The 13765-nt window shown below is 34.6% G+C and overlaps 2 protein-coding genes and 1 long non-coding RNA gene across 4 annotated transcripts; 1 reads left to right on the forward strand and 2 right to left on the reverse strand.

The window, feature by feature from the left end:
* LOC104786667 (ran-binding protein 1 homolog b) lies at positions 6002 to 7983 on the reverse strand. The gene is made up of 4 exons (XM_010512113.1): positions 7693 to 7983; positions 7411 to 7562; positions 7185 to 7310; positions 6002 to 6522 (listed from the first exon to the last, which is right to left on the reverse strand). Exons 1-4 carry the CDS (start codon positions 7854 to 7856, stop codon positions 6317 to 6319), a joined length of 648 nt encoding a protein of 215 aa, XP_010510415.1. The 5' UTR covers positions 7857 to 7983; the 3' UTR covers positions 6002 to 6316.
* On the reverse strand, positions 8320 to 10486 carry LOC104786668 (protein transport protein SEC13 homolog B-like). Its single transcript, XM_010512114.2, has 2 exons — positions 10368 to 10486; positions 8320 to 9449 (listed from the first exon to the last, which is right to left on the reverse strand). The coding sequence occupies exon 2, from the start codon at positions 9428 to 9430 to the stop codon at positions 8522 to 8524; it is 909 nt and encodes a 302-aa protein (XP_010510416.1). The 5' UTR covers positions 9431 to 9449; positions 10368 to 10486; the 3' UTR covers positions 8320 to 8521.
* Positions 10732 to 11933, forward strand: LOC104786670. 2 transcript variants are annotated; one of them, XR_767589.2, is made up of 4 exons: positions 10732 to 10806; positions 11000 to 11169; positions 11448 to 11512; positions 11677 to 11933. It is a non-coding gene; the product is annotated as an uncharacterized LOC104786670 (long non-coding RNA). The 2 variants fall into 2 exon arrangements; XR_767590.2 differs by having other exon boundaries at positions 11006 to 11169.

Consider the following 13765-nt stretch of genomic DNA (forward strand, 5'->3'; position numbering starts at 1 on the left):
TATCCAAACTGATAGGAACAAGTAATCTTCAATCAAATTTTGGAAAGATAATTATAAATTCAAATAATATAAGGAAATCAAATTTAATTCTACCGCATAAGTAGAACTTATCATACCAACTAAAAAGAAAGAATCCCTCTAATCTTCGTGAACCATATAATGCGATTTTATAGAGTTTCGAATGGATAAATATCTATTTTAGGACAATTATTTCAAAAATTTGGGTACTTTTAAAAATTACAGAGTTTGAGACTATCAAAACAGAAAATAATTTTTTACCCGATCTCTTAAAACATATTTTATAGATCATTAGTGTCACAAATTATGTTTGTAAACAACTTCTATCAAGTTTGGACAAATAACTTGGAGTTATATTTTAATTAATATTTGGTTAATAAAAAAGACATATTTTATAGATTAGAATTTTGTTTTTGAAACGCCTGTTACCCATAGGTTTTGCAAATTCAGCAGTATGAATACAGATATTGCTCATGTTGTTTTTAGAGAACCGGTTTTCTAAGAGTAAAAAATAGCAAAATCGTTACAAGGTAGGCCTATCAATGTGGGTTCCCCCAGCTAGACAATTTAGGTAATCCAATTTGGTTAATCTTTATAACCGATCACTTCGGTTCGCATTTGATTTGGATGCATCGTCGTGTCGATCCAAATGTTATTGTGAAATCAGTTTTGATCCAAAACCACAATTCTCAGATAGAAAAAACATGATATGTATGGGACATGACGAATTTTTCTGTCCAGAAATAAACATATTATTTTTGCTTATTTTTTAACTGTAGTTGTTTCTACTAATAACAAAACAGATCTGATCCTACTTTTTGACTAAAACAAATAGAATGTTGTACTGATATGAGTTTAGATTATAAATATTAATAATATTTGTTAAAAATATGTTTATAAACATAATTTCACACATACATAATATATTGTAGACCTGATAAATAACATTAATTCTTGAAATCAATCCCGCACGTACGCGCGGGTCCGAATCTAGTAAACATATAAAGATAAGCACAACTATTTTTTAATCAACGAGAATTTGATAATCAGAGGGTAGTTTATGGTTACATAAAATAGTAATCTTGCTTTACTTCTAACTTTTAAATCTCACCAAAATTCAACACCACGCATAAAGTGAGTAAATTGTTTAGTAAAAAAAATCTCACGCGAAGTTCGTGTGAAATCAGAAAGCAAACCTAACTCTGTCTTAACTCTCAAAAATGCAGCTTGTTTTTCAAATTAAGGTTTTAAAGCCTTACTTAAACGTGTGGTTAAACATATAGTATTAACAACCCATTTGAATGATGAAGCTAATTAAGCCACGTCACTTTATAATTGGGTCATATATATTAATTACAGAACTTCAATTCGTTTGGTTCACTTACCTGGTAAATCTCCATTGGTCCTTGAATCAAGATACTTAAAATAGACAGTTTGTTTTAAGATTTATTTTTTTTTCTCAACCGAAGAAAATTATAAGTCTTGATCGAGTTTTGACTGAACTAGCTTGTCTGTATTTATCATGTAAAGAAAAGTCGTGGAAACATATTCTCAGACATAACTTTTCCTCGACAATTAATTTTAAGAACGTGACGTAAATGTCAAACTAGTAGAAAAATCTTACGATGTTTTTTGTGTGTTAAAATTAAAAATGATGTTTCTTTTGTTGGAGTAGAGAAGATAGTTATCGATCAAATGATGTTTCTTTTGTTGGATGATAACGAAACCCGCACAAATAAACGAACGAAGACTTGTAAACAAAATATTGTCGTCATGCAATGCATGCATAAATCATAAATCATAAATGTGTTTAGTCAATATAATGAAATTTAATTTAAATTAGAATTTTCATGAATAAAAGGAGTATCAGAGACAATAAATAGAATAGGGTTTCAAAAATTGGGATGCCTTTTTGTAAATTTAGGAATTTTTCTAAGCTTTATAACTGTCTGTTTTCTTAAATCAGTCGGTAGGAATGATTCCTGATTTAGAAAGGATATTGTTAAGCCTTTTCCTAAAAAGTTTTGTAATAGTTTATGGAAAACAAAGTTTGTTTAGGTATTATTCAGTATATACCAAACGATTTTCTAAAATAGTATAATTTTATGATTACATATTTTACGATTTTCTAAAATAGTATTATTCTTTTATCATAATCCAAAAATAGAATAAAAATGAGATTAAAGATGAAGTCAATTTCTGATTTTTGAAAATAACTTTAGATTTATGTTAGTACATTGTTATTATAGTAATTTTGTCGTGTGCTTAGGTTGACTTAGCGAAAATAATGTTAAGGCGAATAATGTCGAGTCGAGAGGTGAATGAGGCAGAAAGAAGAATGGGAGAGGCCCATTTGGGGATCCACCAAACTCGTCGACTAGTTCTCTCAATATTGGAAGTGTCCCTTCCTCATTAATTAATTTTGCCGTTTTCTCACTTATATCATACTTATCTATCAGTTATCACTCATTTTCTTCATTTCTATTATTTTTCCCATAATTATTTTGAATAATGTCTATTTCAATTGTCTTATTTGTTGTTATTAGTAACCTATATAATATAATATGGTTAGGTCCCATCTTCGGTTTTGAAAGGTACTGAATTTGATACCTTAGATGGCGATATTTTTTAAATAATTTGAATACGAATCCATGGTTACTTTAACTTATTTAGTCAAATTAACTCATTACATATTCATACATAGATATATCAATTTATGTGAAAATATGTCCATGGAAAATTTTGTATACATATAATTATTCCTATATAGAAGCACATTATACAATTGAATTATTTCGTATGTACATAATTACTGCAATTATAATTATAATATTTTAACTCAAAATAAAAAAAAATCTTGGTAAATTTTATTTTAGAAAATGTATAAAACATGAGTAAAGAAGTATAAAATATGAAGGACAAAAGACAAAAAATCCAAAAGAAGAAATATAACATTGCCACTTGAGACCTAACGCTTGCATGCTCTTAAACAAATGATAGAGTACAGTGTGGCCATTACAGATACATAGCTGAGAGGGTTAAATATTATTTCGAAATAATAATTGAGTTTCACATAGCCCTAAATTTAAATATAGAAACCGGGTCTACGAACCTTGTCCATATATCTTAAATGAAACTAATCAAATATCTTCCTATTTATTAAAATAAAAAGATTAATAATATCTTGTAGCCAGTGCGCGATTGATTAGAAATAAATTTTTGTATTATTATAGAAATACTATATATGAAAATGTAAAAAAAATATTTAAATGTTAGATAGAAATATATCACTTTTTCCTCTCCAAGGTCAAAATTGTGTATACAAGAAATCACCCATATATTATGCATGCATATCAACGCAAGACTGTAAAACCGAGGATTAGCTTCTGCACTATATATACCATCTAATCAACCATGTACCCACACTACGACATATGATTGTGGAGAGACAGTGAATTATTAATCTAGCTAGTCCTAGACTAGTTCGATTCCCTATTGAGTCTACACTTAACAACTGTAGTGTTCACATAGTGAAGTAATCCAGTGGTTTTTTGTCCTGCATGGATGTAAATAAAAAAGTTTTGTGACTGATTCACGTACGTCAAATACAGTACAATGTGCTATACTGTCGTATTCGCACAGCTGGTACGAACAAACTTCAATAATTTAGGTTTCACATCAAAAGAAACGTAAGGACATATGCATGCACACGGTTGGGAATAATTTAAGACGATGCAAGTATTATAATATCAGACACTCGTCCCTCTAAAAGCCTCAACAACCAAATCTTCTAAGTGTCTTGTCATCTCGTAGGGTCCATCCGTACCATCTTTTAAATATATATCTCAAAGTACATTGCATGTAAAAGTGGATCGGAATAATACAACCCAAAAACAAAAACAAAAGGCTATCTATTAGAAAAAAGAAAAGAAACATATGGCCAAGAAATTAGAAAGAAAAGAGAAAGAAGAGAAAAAGTTAGATTGCGTGAGCAAAAAGGAAATATGAAATGATTAAATTTTGTAAAGTAAAGTAGAGAGAAAATAAAAAGCAGCAACGTGTCCCTTTGATTTGATCATGTTGAAAGTTGTGTGTATGATGGTTCGAGGAAATTTCTAGATTTTTTAATACCTTGAGTGCACATGGATCTAGTTTACTTCATAGGAAAGGATCGTTGAACACTTTAACAACTAGATTTGAGTTCAATAAAACAAAAGATTTTAGGCAAATAAGGTGTGACTCAATTAGTTTCTTTTAGAACTCTGTATCCAACTATCGCTTATACTCAATAGTCAATAGTAAATAAAGTTGACATAATTATTGCACATTTTTTTTGTTTTTTTGTTAAAAGGCTTTCAATTAATATTAATAGTCGCCTAATGGGCTATTTCCGGATTTAGGCCCATCAAAATTCCCTTAGGGCCTAAACCGGGTACATCAAACCAAACAAAATTTACAGAAAACAGAACCGACTCGGTTTCCTGAACCGGTTCAGAAAATCCTAATCTGCAAATGAAGAACTCATTGCAGCCGCCGTTCAAGATTTGCGGATTCACACCGGATCAGGACCTCCGGTGTGCCTGAACGTCGTGAGTCGAACGGAGATGGTGATCCAGGATCCGTTGCCATTCCGCCACCGTAGAGCCGTGGGCGAGGAGGAAGAAGATGACCGAGCTTACCTTTGTCGAGGAGATCGATGCTTAGCCGTGAGAGAGAAATAGCGGTAGGGAGTAGATCCGCAAACCTTCGACGGTGGCTTAGCTCCGCCTTGCCGCAGACGACCTCCCCCATCGAACAGNGGGCCTAAACCGGGTACATCAAACCAAACAAAATTTACAGAAAACAGAACCGACTCGGTTTCCTGAACCAGTTCAGGAAACCGTAATCTGCAAATGAAGAACTCATTGCAGCCGCCGTTCAAGATTTGCGGATTCACACCGGATCAGGACTTCCGGTGTGCCTGAACGTCGTGAGTCGAACGGAGATGGTGATCCAGGATCCGTTGCCATTCCGCCACCGTAGAGCCGTGGGCGAGGAGGAAGAAGATGACCGAGCTTACCTTTGTCGAGGAGATCGATGCTTAGCCGTGAGAGAGAAATAGCGGTAGGGAGTAGATCCGCAAACCTTCGACGGTGGCTTAGCTCCGCCTTGCCGCAGACAACCTCCCCCATCGAACAGCGGCGCAACAAAACCTCTAGAATCTCCGGCATGCAGATCTAACCGCCGTTCTCACTCGTACCTCGCCGTGGATCTCCTTCTTCTGCACCGCGTCGCTACACCGGCGGTGGAGCTCTCACCAACAGTGTCGCGCAGAAGCTTCTCCTCTCCACTTCTCCCTTGATTCTGATCTGAGAAAGTTGCCTAGTTGATGCGCCGGTTCACGGATGAAGCACCATGAGCCACAGGGTTCTCTTTGTCGCCGGAATCAACGGAGGACCCGACCGGCGTCTGTAAAAGAGAAAGATAAGTCTCCGTCTGATCTCAACATTGAAGAATTAAGAGGACTAAATATATCAAATATAGTGAAAGCGAACTTGTAGAATTTGTTGGAAAAAAAAACAAAAAAACAATATGCACAAGACAATCAAAAGGCTACAAGGTGAAAAATCAGCATCATCCATTGATAGGTTCTTAAGTCGGTGGATCCAGTTGACTGAAAAATCCCACATACACAATCTTCCAAGTAAACCAGGGTAGGGCCAGTCAACTACTGTGACACATGACCCAACCTGAATCGTAATTTGTCCATTTGTAACACAACGAGTAAATGAATGAAAGACCACAAAGAGTAGGGGTCTTATCCAAATCTAAATACACAGTGGAACTGGAACATAATTCCAAGTTTTTAACATTTGATTTAACTAACCATATAACTTGGGAAGTAATGGGAAGTACACTGTTTAGTCCAAGTTAGCTAAATTTCGGAAACAGTTCTGAGGAACAGCTTGTTAGAATATGATGTGAAACGACTTGTTTGAAAAGAAAGCACACGAAATCATCCACTGCATATATAAACTTGTAAAAATCAAAATGGAACCACTTCTGATTCCAAACTGTTTCCCAAAAAAAATCATGAGAGCTTTAAAATATACTCTTTTTTCTTTTCTTTCTTTTCCAGATAATGAAAACCCAAACAACCCCCAAATCAATCTCGCAATATGCAAATGTCACCTGTGACACTTTTTTTGTGACACTAACATATATATAGAACTCTCAACACGACTCAAAACATGTATCAGTTTTAAAATAAAAGCCAAGTCTTCCCTCGATGCATGCATCTTAAGTCGACGGAACAGACTCACTCCGTTTTCTTTTCTTCAACAGCTTCACTCTTTTTGTTTTCCTCCTTCTCCTCTGTTTTCTCCACTGCTTTCTCTTTAGTTTCTTTCTCTTCCACTGTTAATTTCTCAAGAAGACCAGCAGCGTCAGAAGCGTCTTTGCTCTCTTCTTTCTCTTCTTCAGATTCAGCTACTTCCTTGAACTTTTGCATAAATGCTTTGCAGTCTGATCAGGTAAACAAGACTTGATTATTTAACTCAACTCTACTCTAACTATGACAGCATCAACAGCGTTGCAAAATACACAAACAAAACATCACATGAAACGAGATTCAGACAAACACGTTCCATTGCTACACACAGCTTAATTTCCAAGCTACATGGAGCACTGGACTGCTTTTGTCTATGCAGATCATACACATCAAAAAATGCCTGAATATCTCTAGTTTATTTGCAGCAGTTAAAATACTGTCATCCACCAACGACCTTTTTAAACAGTTTCTGATTGGTAACATTTCAATCATTAAATCTACAAGGAAAATTCAAATCAAAAGCATAACATCTCTAAATTTGCGAAAAGTTTTATATCGACAACTTCCAAAACATGCTGTCATATGGCAATATCACTAAGTTCATGATCAACCAGTGAGCTAAGCCATAAATCTACAAGAACTGCACCCTAAACTCCTGACAAGGATTAAGCAAAACAATGCAAACGCATAAGCAGAAACAAAATGAAGCAAGCAGGTAATCATAAGGTTTAAGCTACTACAAGGTATGGCACACAAAAAAAAAGAGACCATAAGAGCTACTAATAAGCAACAATTAACGAGATCCAATCAACTGAGCCAAAAAAAAAAAAATACAAAATAGAAAATTCAGACTCACTCTCAACTGACGCAAACCGGATGCAGAAAAGCTCATCTTTCAATTCCCCATCAGAGAAATCACGAGCGTGCCATACACAAGACTTATCATTCCCAGCGTGTTCCTGAACACTCATGCCCGATGTAACTGCATACAGTTCCCAAAAAAAACAACGATCAAAATGAATATATTACAACAAATACAGATCCAGAATCAAATTAACACCAAGCGTAGACAAAAATCTTACCTAGATGATTAGCACAGATCTTGAGAGTTTTCGATTGCCTCATAACGAGACGAATCTTTCCAGACTCTCTGTGTTTTAAGAACTTAACAGTACCAGCTCCTCTCTCCTTCCACTGACTCCCATCTTTATCGAACCGATACATTTTCGATTTCCTACAGATTCGTACACAAAACCCCAATCAATCAACTATCAAATCTTAAACCCTAGAACTCGAGTAACTAACTAACTACTACGGAAACGATCAGATCCACTACAATTCAGTCCAAATAGGGAGATACATACAGATCGAGGAGGGTGTCTTCGTCTTCTTCACCGGTGGTGACAGCTACTTCTTCGAGCCTGACGATCGGAGCAACCTGAGCACCGGTGTCTTCATCTTCGTTGGCTCCTGACTCTTCCTCGTCTCTGTGCTCACGCTCTGGCTCGTTGCTAATAATGCTCGCCATCGTATCGCAAAATCAAAAGCAAGCTTCGCTGTAGTTTGGTTTGGTTCAGTTGTTGGATTGTAGTGTTGTGGAGAGATTGAAGGAGAGGATTTTTGGGGAGATTTGTAGAAAGGCAAATGGGATTTTTTTTACGAGTCCGGTGCTTATAATTTTTGATAGAACCAAATGGGCCACGTTTCCTCCAGATGCTTATTATGGGCCTATTTATTTTTTCTATGATAAATGAGTTATATTCTGATAGAGAATGTTTAGGATCTGAATAAATGTCATGTTTCAACATGATTGATTCATAAGAAGTAAAAACATCATGTATTAAATATAGACAACACTCAACAGGTACCTAATTTTATGCAGTAAAATCGATGAGTCACCACGTTATATCGAAGTTCTTTCAAATTAGAATCTTCACCATACATAAAAAAAAAAAGTAGGAAAATCAAATAAAGAGACTGAGAGAACTATATATATCATATGAAAAATCCCTGTTTTTCAAATTTTAAAAAGGGTCTCTATGAAAAGAAAAGAGAAAAAGAAGGTTCAAATGTTTCGAATCAATTTTAAGAAAAGCAAAAACATACCCTCAAAAGATCAACAAACCGGACTAAGAAAAGATTAAAGAAAAAAGTGTTTGTTTCAGTTCCTTGAAGGAAGGGAAGAGATAGAACCTACGGCTCCACAAGAGTAACTTGTTCCCACTCTCCATCAACTGACTCTTTCCACACCGTCACATTGTTGTTTCCATCAGAGACAGCCAACAAGTTACCAGTCAAAGACCACGAGACTCGCCACACCGGAGTCATAAAGTCCTTCAGAACCTTACCTTCCCATTGCTCATCTTCTTTTCCCACTGTCCATATGATCACTTTACCATCTTGGGAGCCACTAGCTATGGTTGACTTAGGGAGACCCAAGTTCGGTGCCCAAGCCACATCACGGACCCAGTCAGTGTGCTTTTGAAGAGCTGGAAAGCAATCCATTTTCCACGAACCGTTAGAGAGCTTCCACACTTTCACGGTGTTGTCACACCCACCAGAAGCTAGCTTGTAAACCGGATCAAACAAACCTGAGCTCACAAGAGCACCAGGCGCAGTGGCTGGTGCCCAGGTGACCGAAGTAACTCCAACCGGATGCGCTTGGTCGATCCTTGCTGTGTCCCAGCCACCATCAGGACGGCCTGTGAAAACAGAAATGTTTCCATCGGATGACCCGCAAGCCAAGGATAGTCCAAGATCATGAGGAGCCCACGCAATGGAGTTGACTGAAGATTTGTGGTCTGTGAAAACATGAGCTTGGGTCCACTGGTTTTGGTTGCCTTCTTTCCAGAGTATGACTTGACCATCATAGGAGCATGAAGCTAGGATTGATCCAAACTTTGGATGTGCCCACGCGACCTCCCAAACAGGACCACGGTGGCCAGTTAATGTAGCTAGTGGCTGCGATCCACCGTTGTTGGTAACGCCGGTTATCTTGATGGTGCAGTCAGATGAGGCAGTTGCGATTCGCTTTCCATAGTAATCCATTTGCACATCATGGACAATGTCCTCATGACCCGTTTCAATCTTCTGACCTGGCATGTTTCCAATATGATTTTCCCTGCAAAAAGAAGTAAAAATAGCAAAACAGTTGAATGAGAACATCTGTGTGGTACAACACACATAAGCAGAATTAGCCTGTAAAAACACAGCTCATGGAAGACAAGCAGACATCACTAACTCTAAAGCTTCCCAAATGTCTCACTTCAAATAGTTAAAAACAATGCAAAAAGCTCATAGGCTATATGACACATATCTATAGGATACATAAGTAAGACAATACTATAATTCACTTGTAAAGAAAAACAGATCTGCTAAAAGAGAAATCTATAAACTAAGTGTTTATCAAACTTGTTCCACCAGGAAACTATACAGAGATGATAAGCTAGGGAACAAAAAACCGAATTTGTCGATCCGTAAGGCTTTCAATCTCAGTGAAGTATCACGTGTGTTGAGTAAACAGACGATAAACAGAAATTCTCAGTAAACACATGTAATCGAATTATATACAAAATCAAGAATAGATCTACGTATAAATTGAACTTTCACATTCGATGCTTAAATCAATTTAAACCTACAGCAACAAATCAACACAAATAATCAAACATTGCAGTGGCAAAATCACACATGAGAATCTATGAGTAGTAGAGATTCTAAGATCGGAACTCGAGGTGACGATGATCCTAAGAGGATAAATTATCTAATCAAACACGATTCAAACACAAAAACCAAAGCTACGATTTCGAATCCGAAGCGAAACATAAGCGGTTTCAAAAACAGAGAGCCAAAATTATGAAACGCGATTCAATTATACGGATCAGGAAGTCGGAATCACAAATACAAAACCGATCAAACGGAGGAATCTCCCGATCGATCACTCTGAAAGAACCCTAGCTTAGATTTGTCGATACAGCTCATAATAACAGAGCGCAATAAGATCAGATTTGTAGAAATAAATCTCAGGGAAGAGATGACGAACCTGAAATCACGACGGATCGAGTGAGCGACGATGCAATGCGAGTCCGAAGAAGAAGAGGATCGACACGGAGAAGGAAAAAGTAATCGGAAGTTTTTTTGTTTTTGTTTCTAGAGTTTTTGTATTACCTGGTTAAGAAAAATATTAGATCTGGCTCAAAATTATCTAAACCGGATTCGAGATTCTAAACCGGATGGGTTAAATAGAAGATCAATCATTTATTTTATAATTCACAAGTCACCTGGCTAATCAAATTCAGCCACATCAGATTATATTTTCTTTTCAATTTTTGAAGAAAATAAAAATTAGTAATACACGATCGTGTGAAATAAATATTTTCTGCATAAAAAAAAGCATCATGTTTTACGAAGAAACGCATAACCTCCTTTTTGTTCATCTGCAATGTTTCCTCCACAAACTGCTTAACAGCTCCACGTTCAAGGTGGTTTACAACCGATCCATCTTCATAAATCCAATTTGACTTGATTCTCTCTTCAATTTTCTCTGTATTTACCTACTCTTCATTGTCTTTTTTTCTTCTGGATTTGCAATTCTCATGCTGGTTGATACTTTTTCTTTTGTTCATATGCATACCTTTTCTCTTGAATTCATATTAATTATGGTTTTTTTTTTAGTTTCAGGTCGAAGATGCCTCTGAATTTTACTCCTCTTAAATCTAAATTCTTTGAAAAAAGAATGGAAGATCAGAGTTCTAATAGCCCGAACATACGTCTTTGGAGATTTCCAAAAAAGGATAAACCAGAAGAATTTTCAGGAATATAATCTTCTCCTTGTTGATGAAAAGGTATGTTCAAGTTCACTTTAGAAGATCTTTTATCAAAAAAAAAAAAAAAAAAAAAAAAAAAAAAAAAAAAAAAAAAAAANCTAATATTTACTATGTTCAACTCTTTAGTTTTTCGGCCAATGAAACAAAAAAAATATTTAATCCATGGTTTTACCATGTCATTACAAACGAAACGATCACGTCACGTTTTGCTGTGTTCTTCTAACTTAATCTAAGTCTCATGTACTAATTTTATAACAACTCTATATGACAAGTTCTTTTGTTTGATTTTGAAATAGGGAAGTAGGATACAATCCAAAACTTAACAGTGCTCTCTCTCTCTCTCTCTCGACGCAGTTATTTGGTAATCAACATCTTTTTTTTTGTGAATTGATATGATCTATGATTATTCCGTGTCTTTCTCTTTATTCAAATCTCTGTTTCTATCAAACTCTGTTGCTGAATTTGATCTATTTGCAATCTCATATAAATGTTAAGTTTTTTTATAATGTGATCTGTTTTATGTAGAGCTATTTTCTGATTGGAGATTATGTTGTTTCCCATGGCGACGAGTTGGGATAATGTTTTCATGCTTCTTGGCCTTTCTCGTCGAATCAGTAGCTTTTGCCTCGGTGAGTGAGGTTCTTATAGTTCGCTTCATTTCTTAGAGTACAAAAAATTGGTTGCCTGAGTTTTTCATTCTTAAACGATGTAAAGCATCTTTGTGTCTATATATGTCACCACTCTCTTATAAGTTACATGATTATTTTGTTTGCAAATCTAATGTAAATTCATATCCACATTCTCTTCTAAGTTTTCATTGCAATTTTCTTACCATTCTTTTTCTCTTCAAACAGACAAGTGATAAAATATAAAAAAAATAACCCTTGTGTTTGGCGACTATGTAAGTTTTTTACTTGCATGATTGCATCTCTTTTGGCATTTTAGCCAAAGCTCTTTTTAAGACTTGCGATCAAACCCGGCCAGTAATCAAAAAGCTAGGGATTGTTACTTTTTAACAATCTTTCTCAATATTTATTAATGATTCCATATGTTTTTAGAATCGTCTTAAGAGTTAAGATTGTGTTTACAAACTAAAAACCAAACAAACTATTACTATATTTCTCCGTTGGTTGTGCTTTAAATGAATCGTTCGATTCTATTTTTGTTCTTTAAAGTAATAACATTCGTGAGTTCGTCCGATTAGATGAAACTAAATCCATTATACATTATATGATTAACTACATCCTGATTTTCGTTTTATTCATATATCAGCAAGTGATCGATATCTATAAATCTTATTATAGTTTTGTCCTATACGGAGTACGGGCTTAATACTAGTAGTATTATAAAGCGGTTTGTCCATTTAGCTCAATTATATGGGCTATGACTACTATTATGGGGCTTTGTCGGCCTACTTAATTTCCAAGACCAATATTTGTGTTTTTACTTTTTACCTCTCAGACTATTTTTCACGTATTTTACTTTTGTTAACCGTCTTATTTCTTCAGTTTCACAAATAATGTCATTCTAACTACTTAATTTCCAAGACCAATATTTGTGTTTTTACTTTTTACCTCTTGACTATTTTTCACGTATTTTACTTTTGTTAACCATCTTATTTCTTTAGTTTCACAAATAATGTCATTCTAACATTTTTCATATAAATTAAAAAATAAGTAAATTTCACTTTTATCTTTTACTAATACACTATACAATACTCTTTCTCTAATTACTAAACTGAAATAGTAGAGATAAAAAACGATTTAATCTTAAAAACTGCATTACAAACACAAAACAACATTCTTTGTGAAAAGAAGGAGTAATTTTGTAACTAGTTTTTTTTTACTAAAAACAGAATTTGATACATCCACTAACTCGATCCAAGTTATCTGAACTTCTTGGATAAATATAATAAAATTTTGAATTAGGAAAAATTCCAGAAAAATAAAAATTTGTCACACATTAAATAGAATAGAATAATGCTTTGTGGTAGCCCAAAAGTTTTCTAAGTTAAAAACCTACAATATTTTTTAGTTTTTATATAAAATTTTAAGCTCTTACATCTTCTCAACTATCACTTATAATTTTTTCGTTCCCATTAAAAATCTCAAACTAATTATTGAAAGCATGTAGTTCAGATTATCAACAGTGATTCAACCATTACTAAAGCTTTATTAAGTCAAAATTTATTATTGATGACATGCATTTTCAGTTTATTGGTTTCAAAAATTTACATAATTAAAATTAACTATGGAAAAAGTAAAGATAAAAATCTTAAATTAGCACGCTTAGAGTAAAGGGACTAAAGGTTACCAGAAAGTAGGTTTCGAAAGAGATAACAAAAATGTTCTTTCTATTGCAACGACAAACAACTTCATTTTGGTCTACACAACTAGAAACAAAGATATCACAGCTTGGCAAGCAAAATTTGAAGAAGCAAGGTTCTCAAATTGTGTGGAATTGAGAAGCACTTTACTAGATAGTAATTAGACATCACAGGCTCACAGCTTGATAAGCACTCTCTACTAGATAGTAATTAGTAGTTTTATGAACATATTGTGTGGAACTCTTAATTGTTTTTTTTTTTTTTTTTTTTTTTTTTTTTTTTTTTTTT

The sequence above is a fragment of the Camelina sativa genome, chromosome 5 (genome assembly GCF_000633955.1).
Source record: "Camelina sativa cultivar DH55 chromosome 5, Cs, whole genome shotgun sequence".
Lineage (NCBI taxonomy): Eukaryota > Viridiplantae > Streptophyta > Magnoliopsida > Brassicales > Brassicaceae > Camelina > Camelina sativa.